The sequence below is a fragment of the Mustelus asterias genome, unplaced genomic scaffold, assembly GCF_964213995.1.
Source record: "Mustelus asterias unplaced genomic scaffold, sMusAst1.hap1.1 HAP1_SCAFFOLD_193, whole genome shotgun sequence".
NCBI classification, from domain to species: domain Eukaryota; kingdom Metazoa; phylum Chordata; class Chondrichthyes; order Carcharhiniformes; family Triakidae; genus Mustelus; species Mustelus asterias.
Window position 1 is genome coordinate 716,953 of NW_027590186.1, and position 14,288 is coordinate 731,240.

General features: G+C 44.0%; 1 protein-coding gene across 1 annotated transcript in view; it reads right to left on the reverse strand.

The window, feature by feature from the left end:
- The window catches only part of LOC144485391 (uncharacterized), a 54,540-nt gene that overhangs the window by 4,054 nt on the left and 36,198 nt on the right, over nucleotides 1-14,288 (reverse strand). The window contains exon 5 of the mRNA XM_078203577.1: nucleotides 920-1,231. Coding sequence (XP_078059703.1) covers nucleotides 920-1,231 — 312 coding nt within the window. The remainder of the gene's footprint in view (nucleotides 1-919; nucleotides 1,232-14,288) is intronic.

The following is a 14,288-nucleotide window of genomic DNA, read 5'->3' on the forward strand; positions in this document are numbered from 1 at the left end:
GGGAATAGAGCGATATGGTCCCCGGAAGGGAAAGGGGTTTTAGTTAAGTCGGGCAGCATAGTCGGTGCAGGCTTGGAGGGCCGAAGGGCCTGTTCCTGTGCTGTAATTTTCTTTGTTCTTTGTTCATTGTTTCAGTCATGGTAATGCCATTACATGTCAAGAGCCGGTTGTTAGCTTCTTTCCTGTTGGAGTTGGTCATTGCCTGGAACATGTGTGGCGCAAATGTTACTTGCAGCTTGTCAGTCAAAGCCTAGGTATTGTCCAGCTATTGGTGCATTTGTAATGCACTACTTCAAGATCTGAGGTGTCATGAATGGTGCTGAAAATTGTTCAGTCATCAGCGAACATCCCAACTTCTGACCTTACAATGGATTGAAGGTGATTGATGAAGCAAATGAAGCTGGTTAGGCCTGAGACACTGAGGAACTCCTGCAGTGAAATCCCCAGACTAGGATAATTGACAGTCAATCATTAGTCAGCTAACCTTTCAAGAAGACTACACTTTGAGTGACGATGACACCGAGAGTCCTTCGGTCGTTAAGAGGATGGATAATATTTAGTGCAAGTTCTTCCTGTCATAAAACATTCTCAGAGGAGGCAGTGGCGCAGTGGCATTGTCACTGGACTGGTAATCCAACGACCCAGAATGCTGACCTGGGGATGGCAGCTGCGAAATTTGAACATTTTTTAAAAAATTGGAATTAAAAGTTTCATGATGACCCTGAAACCATTGTCGATTATCGTTAAAACTCACTGGTTCACTAACTTCCTTTAGCGAACGAAATCTGCCGTCCTTACATGGTCTGGCCGGCAAGTGACTCTTAAATGTCCTCTGCTGAAGGGCAATTTAGGACGGGCAATAAATGTTGGCCAAGCCAACGACACCCACATCACGTGAACGAAAATAAAATAAACTTACCAATTTCAGCTGTGGGCGGGATGTTTACTGAGTAATTTCGATTATCGTGAAATGCCTTGCACGTGATGTTTGGCGATTCCTCGGATTGGGTGAAAGAGAGAAAACCCGAGCTCCTGTAATTCCCGCCCTCCAATAGGACACTGGGTCTTGTCACATTGACCTCCTGGCCCGATCCCGTGTACAGGGAGAGCTTGATTGTCTTGGGCGAGAAGTCCGAGGCCAAGCAAACTGCAGCTGTGTCGATGCCGGTGGCTCCCCGTGGCACTGGCGGGTAAAAGACGCTCAATTTTGGTTCTACCAGGCCTTTCGCCTCTGAAAATTTAATAAATAAAAGGAAATAATCAGAATCCAACAGAGTGACCTCCTCAAACCTGCTGAGCCATTCGATTAGACCCGCATTTTTTCTGTGTCTTAACCCTATGTGAGTTTCTCCATGAATTTACCGAATGCTGAGACTGGATAATTAGGGCTTTTTCGCTTGGCACAGAGAAGGCTGAGGAGTGACGCCTCTCTTTCTCTCTCCCTCTCTCTCTCTCTCTCTCACACACACACACACACACACACATTCACACACTCACATGCACACGCACACATGCCCAGGCATATAAGCAGATAGACGGACATGCATAGACACATATGCACACAAACGCACACACACATACACACACACGCGCGCGCACACATATACATACACACACACACACACACACGGGTGAACATAGAAACATAGGTCAGTACAGCACAGAACAGGCCCTTCGGCCCGCGATGTTGTGCCGAGCTTTATCTGAAACCAAGATCAAGCTATCCCACTCCCTATCATCCTGGTGTGCTCCATGTGCCTATCCAATAACCGCTTAAATGTTCCTAAAGTGTCTGACTCCACTATCACTGCAGGCAGTCCATTCCACACCCCAACCACTCTCTGCGTAAAGAACCTACCTCTGATATCCTTCCTATATCTCCCACCACGAACCCTATAGTTATGCCCCCTTGTAATAGCTCCATCCACCCGAGAAAATAGTCTTTGAACGTTCACTCTATCTATCCCCTTCATCATTTTATAAACCTCTATTAAGTCTCCCCTCAGCCTCCTCCGCTCCAGAGAGAACAGCCCTAGCTCCCTCAACCTTTCCTCATAAGACCTACCCTCCAAACCAGGCAGCATCCTGGTAAATCTCCTCTGCACTCTTTCCAGCGCTTCCACATCCTTCTTATAGTGAGGTGACCAGAACTGCACACAATATTCCAAATGTGGTCTCACCAAGGTCCTGTACAGTTGCAGCATAACCCCACGGCTCTTAAACTCCACACACTATAGGCCTTCTTCACAGCTCTATCCACTTGAGTGGCAACCTTTAGAGATCTGTGGATATGGACCCCAAGATCTCTCTGTTCCTCCACAGTCTTCAGAACCGTACCTTTGACCCCGTAATCCACATTTAAATTAGTCCTACCAAAATGAATCACCTCACATTTATCAGGGGAGATCCTAAATGAATATTTCTCATCAGTCTTTACTGTTGAGAAAAGCATGTTTGTTAGGGAACTTGGGGAAATAAATAGTGATGTCTTAAGGAGTGTACATATAACAGAGAAAGAGGTGCTGGAAGTCTTAAAGCGCATTGAGGTAGATAAATCCCCGGGAACTGATGAAGTGTATCCCAGGATATTGTGGGAGGCTAGGGAGGAATTTGCGGGTTCCCGAGCAGAGATATTTAAATCATTGTTAGTCATAGGTGAGGTGCCTGAAGATTGGAGGGTGGCAAATGTTGTGCCTTTGTTTAAAAAGGGCTGCAGGGAAAAGCCTGGGAACTACAGGCCAGTGAGTCTCACATCTGTGGTGGGTAAGTTGTTGGAAGGTATTTTGAGAGACAGGATCTACAGGCATTTAGAAATGCAAGGACTGATTCGGGACAGTCAGCATGGCCTTGTGAGTTTGAGTTTTTGAAGGGATAGCCAAGAAGGCAGTTGATGTTGTCTCCATGGAAGTTGGCAAGGCCTTTGACAAGTTTCCTCATGGTAGGTTGATTGTAAGGTTAAATCTCACAGGATCCAGCGTGAGGAAGCCAAATGGATACAAAATTGGCTTGATCACAGAAGCCAGAGGGTGGTTGTAGATGTTGTTTTTCAAACTGGAGGCCTGTGACCAGCGGAGTGCCTCAGGGATCAGTGTTGGGTCCAATGTTATTTGTCATCTATATTAATGATTTGGATGAAAATATAGGAGGCATGGTTGGTAAGTTTGCAGGTGACACCAAGATTTGTGGCATAGTGGACAGTGCGGAAGGTTATTTCGGTTTGCAATGGGATCTTGATCAATTGGGCCAGTGGGCTGACGAGTGGCAGACAGAGTTTTATTCAGACAAATGCGAGGTGAGGCATTTTGGTAGATTGAACCAGGGCAGGACTCACTCAGTTAATGGTAGGGCGTTGGGGAGACATACAGAACAAAGAGATCTAGGGGTGCACGTTCATAGCTCCTTGAAAGTGGTGTCACAGGTGGACAGATTGGTGAAGACGGCATTCAGCATGCTTGATTTCAATGGATATCGGAGTTGGGACGTCTTGTTGAAGTTGTACAAGACATTGTTAAGGCCACACTTTGAATACTGTGTACAGTTCTGATCACCCTATTATACAAATGATATGATTAAACTAGAAAGAGTGCAGAAAAGATTTTCCAGGATGCTACTGGGACTTGATGGTTTGAGTTATAAGGAGAGGCTGGATAGACTGGGACTTTTTTCTCTGAGGGGGCTGAGAGGTGATCTCATAGAGGTCTATAAAATAATGAGGGGCATAGATCAGTCAGATAGTCAAAGGTAGGGGAGTCTGCAACTAGAGGGCATAGGTTTAAGGTGAGAGGGAGAGATACAAAAGTGTCCACAGGGGCATTTCTTTCACACAGAGGGTGGTGAGTGTCCGGAACAAGCTGCCAGAGGTAGTAGTAGAGGCAGGTACAATTTTGTCTTTTAAAAAGCATTTGGACAGTTACATGGGTACGATGGGTTTAGAGGGATATGGGCCAAATGCAGGCAATTGGGGCGAGCTTAGGGTTTATGAAAAAGGCGCCATGAAAAAGTTGGGCCAAAGGGCCTGTTTCCAAGTTGTAAACCTCTATGATTCTATGACGCTATGACACACACATGCATCTGGAAGCATGCATACCCCCGCCCCGCCCCCCCCCCCCCCCCCACACACACACACACACTGAGACATTGAGAGACACACACACCCAGCACCACACACAAACACAGAGAGACTGGATTTGGGGACCAAATAAAATATTTCCAATCTTGCTGATGAGCACAACTAATGGTGAGGAGGATACAAGGAGGACTTGAAGGGAATTGGGATAGGCTGAGTAAATGGGCAAGAACATGGCAGATGAAATAAAACTGAATATGTGTGAAGTTATCCATTCTGGCAGAAAGAAAAGACATCAGAAAGGCAGAGTATTTCCTAAACAGTGCGAGATTGGACAGGGTTGTTGCCAGAGAGAGCTGGATGTCCTTGTTCATGGGTCAGTAAAAATTAGCATGTAGGCACAGCAAGACATGTGGAAGGCAAATGCTACATATTTGTGGAATCAAATAGGAGCGCGAGAGCGCGAGAGCGTGTGTGTGTGTGTGTGTGTGTGTGTGTACCATGATCTGTTTGAAAGTTGGAGCATTATTTTTGGGCCAAATGGCCGACTCCTGCTCTTATGTTCCTTTGAGACTGAAATACTTTTGCACGCCGCAGACACACACAGGCAAGCATGGACGTACAGGCACACAGGCGTACACACACCCACACACACACATACAAACACACACACGCACAGATCGAGAGACAATCAGACGGAGGTATTGAGAGACAGACATGCCCAGAAACAAACACAGTGACTGGAACACACCCAGAAACTTGATGTGGGGACCAAATAAAATAGGTAAAACCTTGCTGATGGCACAGACATAATGGAGAGGAGGATGCAATGGGGGCTTCAAGGACATTTGGACAGGCTGAGTGAATGCGCAAAGACATGGCAGATGGAATAAAAAGTAACTAAGTATGAAGTTATCCACTATGGTTGGGGGGAAAAAAAACAGAAATACAGAATATGTCCCACATGGTGCGAGGTTGAAAAGAGTTAACTTCCAGAGAGACCTGTTCACTAAAAGCTAGCATTCAGGTACAGCTAACAATGAGGAAGACAAATGCTACGTTTATGTGTCACAAAATATTAATGTGAGTGTGCGTGTGCTTGTGTGTGTGTTTGTGTGCATCTGTGTGAGTGTTTCTGTGTGCTTTTGTATGGGTGGGTGCGTGTGTGCACGTCTGTGAACGTGTGTGAATGTGCCATGATCAGTTTGAATGTTCGATCAGTATTGATGGACCAAATGGCCTATACCTGCTCCTATGTTGATTCGAGATTTGAATACATACACACGCCGCAGACACTCACACAGACAGGTATGGACATACAGACGTACAAACACACTCACACATAAACGCACACACACACGCACACGCACGCACGCACAAATACGCACGCACATATATATCTATACAGAATGATATGCAGTGTAGTCGTGTTTATTAAGACAATGTGATAAAATGTGATAGAATGCTGAATATGCAAATGACACAATAAACAGCATTGTAAGCAGCGTAGCTGGAAGCATCAAATTGCAAAGAAATATTAATATTTTGTGAATGGATAAAACTAATGGATGTTTTCAGTGCAGGGAAATGTAAGTTAACGCACCTTAGAATTAAAAATCAATGAACCATGTTGTTTATAATTGTCCATATGCTAAGACTAAGCATTGATCAACGAATGTCTTTATTCAAATTCTTTAGACAGGTAAAGAAGACAGAATGCATAAACACTGAGAGACCGAAAAATATATTCGGAGCTTAATATTCATGTTTGAATGTGAAGATCTGAGATCAGGATTGAAATAAAGAAGAGTCCGCAATCAGAACCGGCAACATTTTTGTTCTGGTTTTCATAAAATTAAAAATCAGCATTTAAGAATTCCTTGAACAGAGCAGGAGGAGAAGAAATTTTACTCTGTAAGCTGTATGTATGTTCAGAGTACCCGATTAACAGTGTAGATGATGTTTAACTCTAAAACGTTGGAATTTAGTTAAGGAGTGACTTAATCATTCCCAAACGGAGAGGGTTGATAAACAGGAACATTTGCTGCTGGTTGGGGAGTTCAAGATTCAAGCAAATTGGATTTTAGACGATGTTTAATGTTTAAGACTTTCAGGAGCGAAATCAGGAAACATTTTTCAACTTAATACCTCACTTTCCTCCATTAAGACATTTCCTAAATCCAATCCTTTTTTGATGAAATCTAATATCGTGTGCAGTTTTGGTCCCCTTTCGAAGAAAAAATACACTTGCAATAGAAAGAGTGCAGAAAAAGTACACCAGACTGATTATTAGGATGGCAGGATTGTCGTTTTAGGAGAGGCGACTGCATCTGTATTCACTTGGAGTTTAGAACATGAGAGGCGATGTCATTGAAATATACAGAATTTTAGCAGGTATGAGCAGACTGGATGCAGGGCTGTTGTATCCTTTGGCGGGGTGGGGTCCAGAAAAAAGGAGCAAAGTTTCAGTGTTCAGGGTTGGACATTTAATTCTGAGATGAGGACATTTTTTCTTGACTCAGAGGCTGGTAAAACTGTAATTCTCTACCACAGAAGTTTGTGGATGCGAAATCAGTGAATATATTTTAAAATGATATATATTTCTATACTCTAAAGGTGTCAAGAATTATGAGGAGAGGGCTAGTATGGTGTTGAGTTACAGGGTCAGCCACGTTCGTGTCGAATGGCAGAGCAGGGTTTAAGTGTCGACTGGTCCACTCGTGCTCCTATTTCCTATCTTTCTCTATATTATATATGTCCATGAAGGAAAGTGCTGGGTGATAGCGCTGAATATTAATTCTTTCATAAAACTCACAAGACGAAATTAATCACAGTGATATCTGACTCTGTAACAAGCTTTTGATTAAAACTATCACTAAACATTCTTCATGCAACATTGTGGGATGGTTGCAGCGAAATGGCAATGTCATTGGATTAGTAGCGCAGAACCCCGGGCTAATTTCTCTGAAGGAATGGGTTCAATTCCCACCCCACCACTCGGAGTAATTTCAAATAAATTGATCGAAGTGTAGCCTCCAGTAAAAACTCCGGCAACTATCGACGATTGCCGTAAAAAAACATTGCCGTTCAATGGTTGGCATCTTATCTTTGCAGAAAAAAGCTTTGAATAAGATCTCGGCCAGAGGGCTAATTCAGAGTTTATGCGTTTTGGGGTAATATATTCGCATGGAAAGAGGATTCGCCAATCGATAGGATACAGAGAGTTGGGATAAGAGGAGCATTTTCAGGATGACAATCTGTTACAAGTGGAGTGCCTCAGCGATCAATGCTCGGGCCTCAATTATTTACAATATACATAATGACTTGGACGAGGGAAGTGAATTTATTATTGCCAAGTTTGCGAATGAAAACAGGACTTCTGCCATGGGTTGTAAATGCCCATTTAGATCAACAATGTCCTTTAGAGAAGGAAATATGTCGTCCAGTGGTTTGGATCCAAGAAGCGATGTCATGGAACCTGAAATTGCCCAGAGGGCAATTCGGATTTGATTTGATTTGATTTGATTTAATGCCCACATCCAAGAAGTAAAAGTAAAATTATGATATTTTTAGTCCAATATGACATTACTAAGGACTGGAGCTAAAAAAAGACTGGACACTGCAATTTAGGACGAGCTGAGGTGGATATTCAGCTGCGCAAATTCATTATATCAGTGCAATGTCCTCAATTACCTTCCCACATGATGCTGGCTCCCTGTCTATCACACAGCAGATAATGACATTAAGTAAGCTTATCCTTACTGGTCACATATTTCACTGCTGAATGTGGGTGTCTCACTGTGATTAATAAATATGCAGGAAGAATTTCCAAGACAGAAACTTCGCGTTGCAGCAGCTGAGTCATATTTACCTCACAGAGGACAGAAGAAAGACATTTAATTTGCATTATTTCGGGAGCGCTGTATACAAATTTCACACAAAGTCAAGCCAAGGATGCACACATGTTTTTCGTGTGAGGTTAAGTGTCACTGACTTGCAAAGATTACAGGACGATATGGGCGAGCTGGTCAGACAGGTAGAGCAGTGCCAAACGGAATTTAAACCTGAAAAGTGTGAGGTGATGCATTTTGCGAGGGGTAAGAAGGCACGGGAATACGCCATGAACTGCAGGACGCGAGAAAGTGCAGAGGACCAGAGGGACCTTGGCATGCAAGTCCAAAGATCATTTATGCCGTAGCATTCAAGGCTACAACCAAGTGCTGAAAAATGCGATTGGAATAGATATGGTTATAATGGCTGGAGCAGGCACAATGGGCCGCAGGACCTCTTCCTGTTCTGTAAAATTCAATGACGATGATTCTACTGTCCCCAAAGCAAGAGCGATGGGCTTAATGGTCTCCTCCATCGTTGCAGGAGTCTAATAATTTGCTGTTTGTAAATTCTAACACAGAGTTGTCAGAGGAAGTTTTAATTTTTCACTCCACCCTCTCGCCTCCTGCTCCTCCTAATCAACTCAACAGCAGCAATTACAGGATAAAGATTCTTTACAGGTGTATGAGAATCGGACATTACTTTCGTAAACTATAACCAGACACAAAATGCAGAGAATAGTTTCACTTACTGGGTTCTACAGTGAGTTTGGTTCCACTGCCAAAGATAAGCTTTCTGGTTGCATAGTTTGCACAGTGATTCCAGATGGTACAAAATCGACATAACCCACATGAATAGCAATGTAAGGATTGCTTTTCATGCTAAGGTTTTTGAGATTCGATTTGCTTCCACAGCTGGTTCATTATTTCGTCCAGAAAAAAATGCAAAACAACATCCAAGAAAGGATGTTCTGGCTAAAGAGGGAGTGCACCGAAGGTTCACCGGACAGATAATGGAGTGGCAGGACTGACATATGAGGGGAGATTGAGTCGGCTAGGATTTTATTGTCTGGGGTTCAGAAGAAGGGAGGCAGGAGCAGAAGATCTCATTAAAGCCCATAATGCAGGATTAGACACGGTAAATGCAGGATGGCAGCAGGGTCCAGAACCGGGGTTCATAGTCAAAGAATATGGGACTGATATGAGGAGAATTTATTTTTCAACAAGAAAATGAAAAGCCTGTGTCATTCACAATTACAAAGGTTTAAACAGAACAATGGTACTTATTCGTCTCCCCTCTTTCTTTTCGATCAACTCTCTGGATGGAATCTTCCTATCCCACTAACAGTACACAAATCTGCTTCTCAGTTCAATACCATATTACTGAGGCGTGCAGTCCCAACTCCTGTCCCATGTACCTCTAATGACTGGGTAAGCTGAGCTGGATCAAAACTGACTCAAAACTGTGCAATCTCTTCGCCTGCATGCCACATATTATATTGGCACTCTGCCCAACTTGACTAGCCTACTAACAACAGAAAACTAGATCACAGAGGAGATGTGGAGTGAAAGAATAGAAACACACTGACTTCACACTCACTTGGTACAACTGTCACCTGGGTGCCGCTGCCGAACGTTAGCTTTGCGTAGCACAGTAACAATTGCTCAGACAGAAACCTTCTATTGAGATAGCTGTTTCAGATTTCAGACAATTCACGGCAAAGAAAAAGCTGGAACAGTCACTGATTCGCTGCAGGTAACAGACATTGCATATCTGCCCCTTCCCCACCATCACAGGCTAAATGGGCCGAAGAGCCTCCTTGGATGCTCTCAGATTCTATCAAAGTGAAGAATTTCTGAGCCAAGGTAGCCACTGGTCAAATATAACAACAAATATATTTTGACTCTGAAACTTTGCGAGTTAACATAGGAACAAGGGAAGGCTATTCAGCCCTTTGCGCCTGCTCTGCCAATCTCTGAAATGGCTTAACAGAAATTTGCAACATGGCCCTGCCAGTGACGCCTCAACACCTGGCAGAAAAGAAATACAATTCAACAGATTTAATTTGTCAGCTAAGCTTTCTCTCCTTACAGATGCTGCCTGACCTGCTGTGATTTTTCCCACCATTATCTGTTCGCATTGTCATAATCCTGTTATATTTCGAAGAGGTAAACAGACATGTTGAGTCTGAAAGATGCGTTTATGTTTACTTGAATCAACAGTTACTCGAGCTCATTTTCCAAAAGAGAGATATATTTTATCCATTCGTGGGACATGGGCACCGTTGGCTGGCCAGAGTTTATTATCCATTCCCAATTGCCCTTGAGTGTCAACCAAATTGCACATGTTGGCCAGATCTAATAAGAATGGCAGATTTCTTTCTCTAAAGGACATTACTCAACGAGATGGGTTTTTCCAATAGCGGTTTTCATCGTCAACAGTAGATTCTTAATTCCAGATTATTGAATTCAAATTCCACCATCTGCCGTGGCGGGATTTGAATACAGGGTCCCCAGAACACTAGTTGATTTCCTGGATTAATAATCTAGCGATAACGCCACTAGGCTATCGTCTACCCCCAGTTTCACCACCTCACAATACTGCAAGGTCACCCAATGAAACTAATATGCCAGGTGGTTGGGAAATTATGTAAGGAGTCAGAGAAGGAGGGAACAAGGATAAAATCAAGAGGTGGAAAAGGGAATACGAAAAATGATATACAGAGAAACCAAGGCCAAAATTCAAAAACGAGACAATTAATGTTAAAAAGATAAGCTGAAAGGCTCTGTGCCTTAATGCGCAGAGCATTTGCAATAGAGTGGATGAACTAATCTTGCAGATAGATATAAATGGGCATGCTATAATTGGAATTACGGAGACATGGCTGCAGGGTTCCCAAGAATGGGAACTGACTGTTCCAGGGTATTCAGTATTTAGGATGGACAGGCATAAAGGAAAAAGTGGTGGAGCGGCACTGCTGGTTAAAGAGGAAATTAACTGGTGAGAAACTATATTAGCTCTGATAATGTGGAGTCTATATGGGTAGAGTTGAGAGATACCAAGGGGCAGAAAACATCAGTGGGTGTCATATACAGACCGCGAAACTGCAGTGGTGATGTTGGAAATGGCATTGAACACGAAATTAGAGATACATGTGATCAAGGGTGATTTTAATCCGCACGTTGATTGAGTAAATCAAATTAGCCACAATGCTGTAGAGAAGGATTTCCTGGACCGGATACGGGATAGTTTCCTTGACCAATATGTGAAGGAACCAACGAGGGAGCAGGTCACCTTAGACTAGGTACTGTGTCGTGAGAAGGTAATAATTGCCAATCTAGCTGTGCAAGACCCCTTGGGGATGAGTGAACATAACATGAGAGAATTTTTTATCAAGGTGGAGAGTGAAGTAGTTGACTCGGAGACTACTGTGCTGAATCTTAATCAAGGAGACTATGAAGATATGAGGCGTGATTTGGCCTTCATAGATTAGGGAGACTTACTTAAAGGGATGACAATGGATCTCATAGAGACTTATAAAATTCGAACAGGACAAGGCATAGTAGATGAAGAGAGGATATTCCCGATGGTGCGGGCGTCCAGAACCAGGGATCTGAGGATTCCGGGTAGACCATTTAGGACGGAGGTGAGGAGACATTTCTTAACCCAAAGAGTGGTGAGCCTGTGAAATTTATTACCACAGGAAGTAGTTGTTGCCAAAAGATTGAATGTATTCAAGAAGCGGCTGGATATAGCACTTGGAGCGAATGGGATCAAAGGTTATGGGGAGAAAGCAGGCTTAGGCTATTGAGTGGCTGATCAACCATGATCATAATAAATGGCAGATCATGCTTGAAAGGCCAAACGTCCCTTCCTGCTCCCATTTTCAATGTTCCTATGTTTCCTTCCCGAGAGGAAATTTATGAACCAGATGGGTTTTTCCGACAATCGACAATGGTTTTCCTGGTCACCAGTAGATTCTTAATTCCAGATTATTGAATTCAAATTCCACCATCTGCCGTGATGGGATTCGAACCCAGGTCCCTCACATATTCGCTGAGTTTCGGAGTTAATAATTTTGCGGTAATACGAGCAGGACATCGCTTCCCTCCAGTTACATAACTTCACCAGGATGCACGGTCACCCAGTGAGTCGCACATCCATGTCTGTCACATTGCTGAGGCCCAGAGATTGGTCTGCCACCTGCGGCATGTCTAACTAAGCATTGAGATCTGAGCTCGCTATCCATCTATCGAGGGTAACGACTAGGGATTGACAAGGGTAAGATTAGGGCCAGTCAAGGACAGTAATGGGAAGTTGTGCGTGGAGCCTGAAGAGATAGGAGAGGCGCTAAATGAATATTTTTCGTCAGTATTCACGCAGCAAAAAGACAATGTTGTCGAGGAGAATACTGAGATACAGGCTATTGGACTAGACGGGATTGAGGTTAATAAGGAGGAGGCGTTAGCAATTCTGGGCAGTGTGAAAATAGACAAGTCCCCTGGGCCGGATGGGATTTATCCCAGGATTCTCTGGGAGGCTAGGGAGGAGATTGCAGAGACTTTGGCTTTGACCTTTATGTCGTCATTGACTACAGGAATAGTGCCAGAAGACTGGAGGACAGCAAATGTTGTCCCCTTGTTCAAGAATATAGAACATAGAGCATTACAGTGCAGTACAGGCCCTTCGGCCCTCGATGTTGCGCCGACCAGTGGTACCAATCTAAAGCCGCTCTAATCTACACTATTCCAATATCATCCATATGTTTATCCACTAACCACTTGAACGCTCTCAACGTTGACGAGTCCACCACTGCTGCAGGCAGGGCATTCCACGCCCTTACTACTCTCTGAGTAAAGAACCTACCTCTAACATCTGTCCTATATCTCTCACCCCTCAATTTAAAGCCATGTCCCCTCGTGCTAGCCAACACCATCCGAGGAAAAAGGCTCTCACTATCCACCCTATTTAATCCTCTGATCATCTTGTATGCCTCTATTAAGTCACCTCTTAACCTTCTTCCCTCGAACGAAAACAACCTCAAGCCCCTCAGCCTTTCCTCATACGATTTTCCCACCATACCAGGCAACATCCTGGTAAATCTCCTCTGCACCCTTTCCAACACTTCCACATCTTTCCTATAATACGGGCGGTACGGTAGCACAGTGGTTAGCACTGCTGCTGCACAGCTCCAGGGTCCTGGGTTCGATTCCCGGCTCAGGTCACTGTCTGTGTGGAGTTTGCACATTCTCCTCGTGTCTGCGTGGGTTTCCTCCGGGTGCTCCGGTTTCCTCCCACAGTCCAAAGATGTGCGGGTTAGGTTGATTGGCCAGGTTAAAAAAAATTGCCCCTTAGAGTCCTGGGATTAGCGGGTAAAATATGTGGGGGTCGGGCCTGGGTGGGATTGTGGTCGGTGCAGACTCGATGGGCCGAATGGCCTCCTTCTGCACTGTAGGGTTTCTAAAAAAAAAAAAATATGGCGACCAGAACTGTACGCAATACTCCAAATGCGGCCGCACCAGAGTTTTGTACAGTTGCAACATGAGCTCCTGGCTCCGAAACTCAATCCCTCTACCAATAAAAGCTAACACACCGTACGCCTTCTTAACAACCCTATCAACGTGGGTGCCAACATTCAGGGATCTATGCACATGGACACCCAGATCCCTCTGTTCATCCACACTACCAAGTATCTTACCATTAGCCCAGTACTCTGTATTCCTGTTACTCCTTCCAAAGTGAATCACCTCACACTTTTCCGCATTAAACTCCATTTGCCACCTCTCAGCCCAGCTCTGCAGCTTATCTATGTCCCTCTGTAACCTGCCACTTCCCTCCGCACTGTCTACAACTCCACCGACTTTAGTGTCATCCGCAAATTTACTAATCCATCCTTCCACGCCCTCTTCCAAGTCATTAATAAAAATGACAAACAGCAGTGGCCCCAAAACAGATCCTTGCGGTACACTAGTAACTGAACTCCAGGATGAATATTTCCCATCAACCACCACCCTCTGTTTTCTTACAGCTAGCCAATTCCTGATCCAAACCACTCAATCACCCTCAATCCCATGTGTCCGTATTTTCTGCAAAAGCTTACTACGGGGAACCTTATCAAACGCTTTGCTGAAATCCATATACACCACATCAAGAAGGGGAGTAGAGGCAACCCTGGTAATTATAGACCAGTGAGCCTTACTTCTGTTGTGGGCAAAGTTTTGGAAAGGATTATAAGAGATAGGATTTATAATAATCTAGAAAGGAATAATTTGATTAGGGATAGTCAACACGGTTTTATGAAGGGTAGGTCGTGCCTCACAAACCTTACTGAGTTCTTTGAGAAGGTGACCAAAGAGGTGGATGAGGGTAAAGCAATTGATGTGGTGTATAT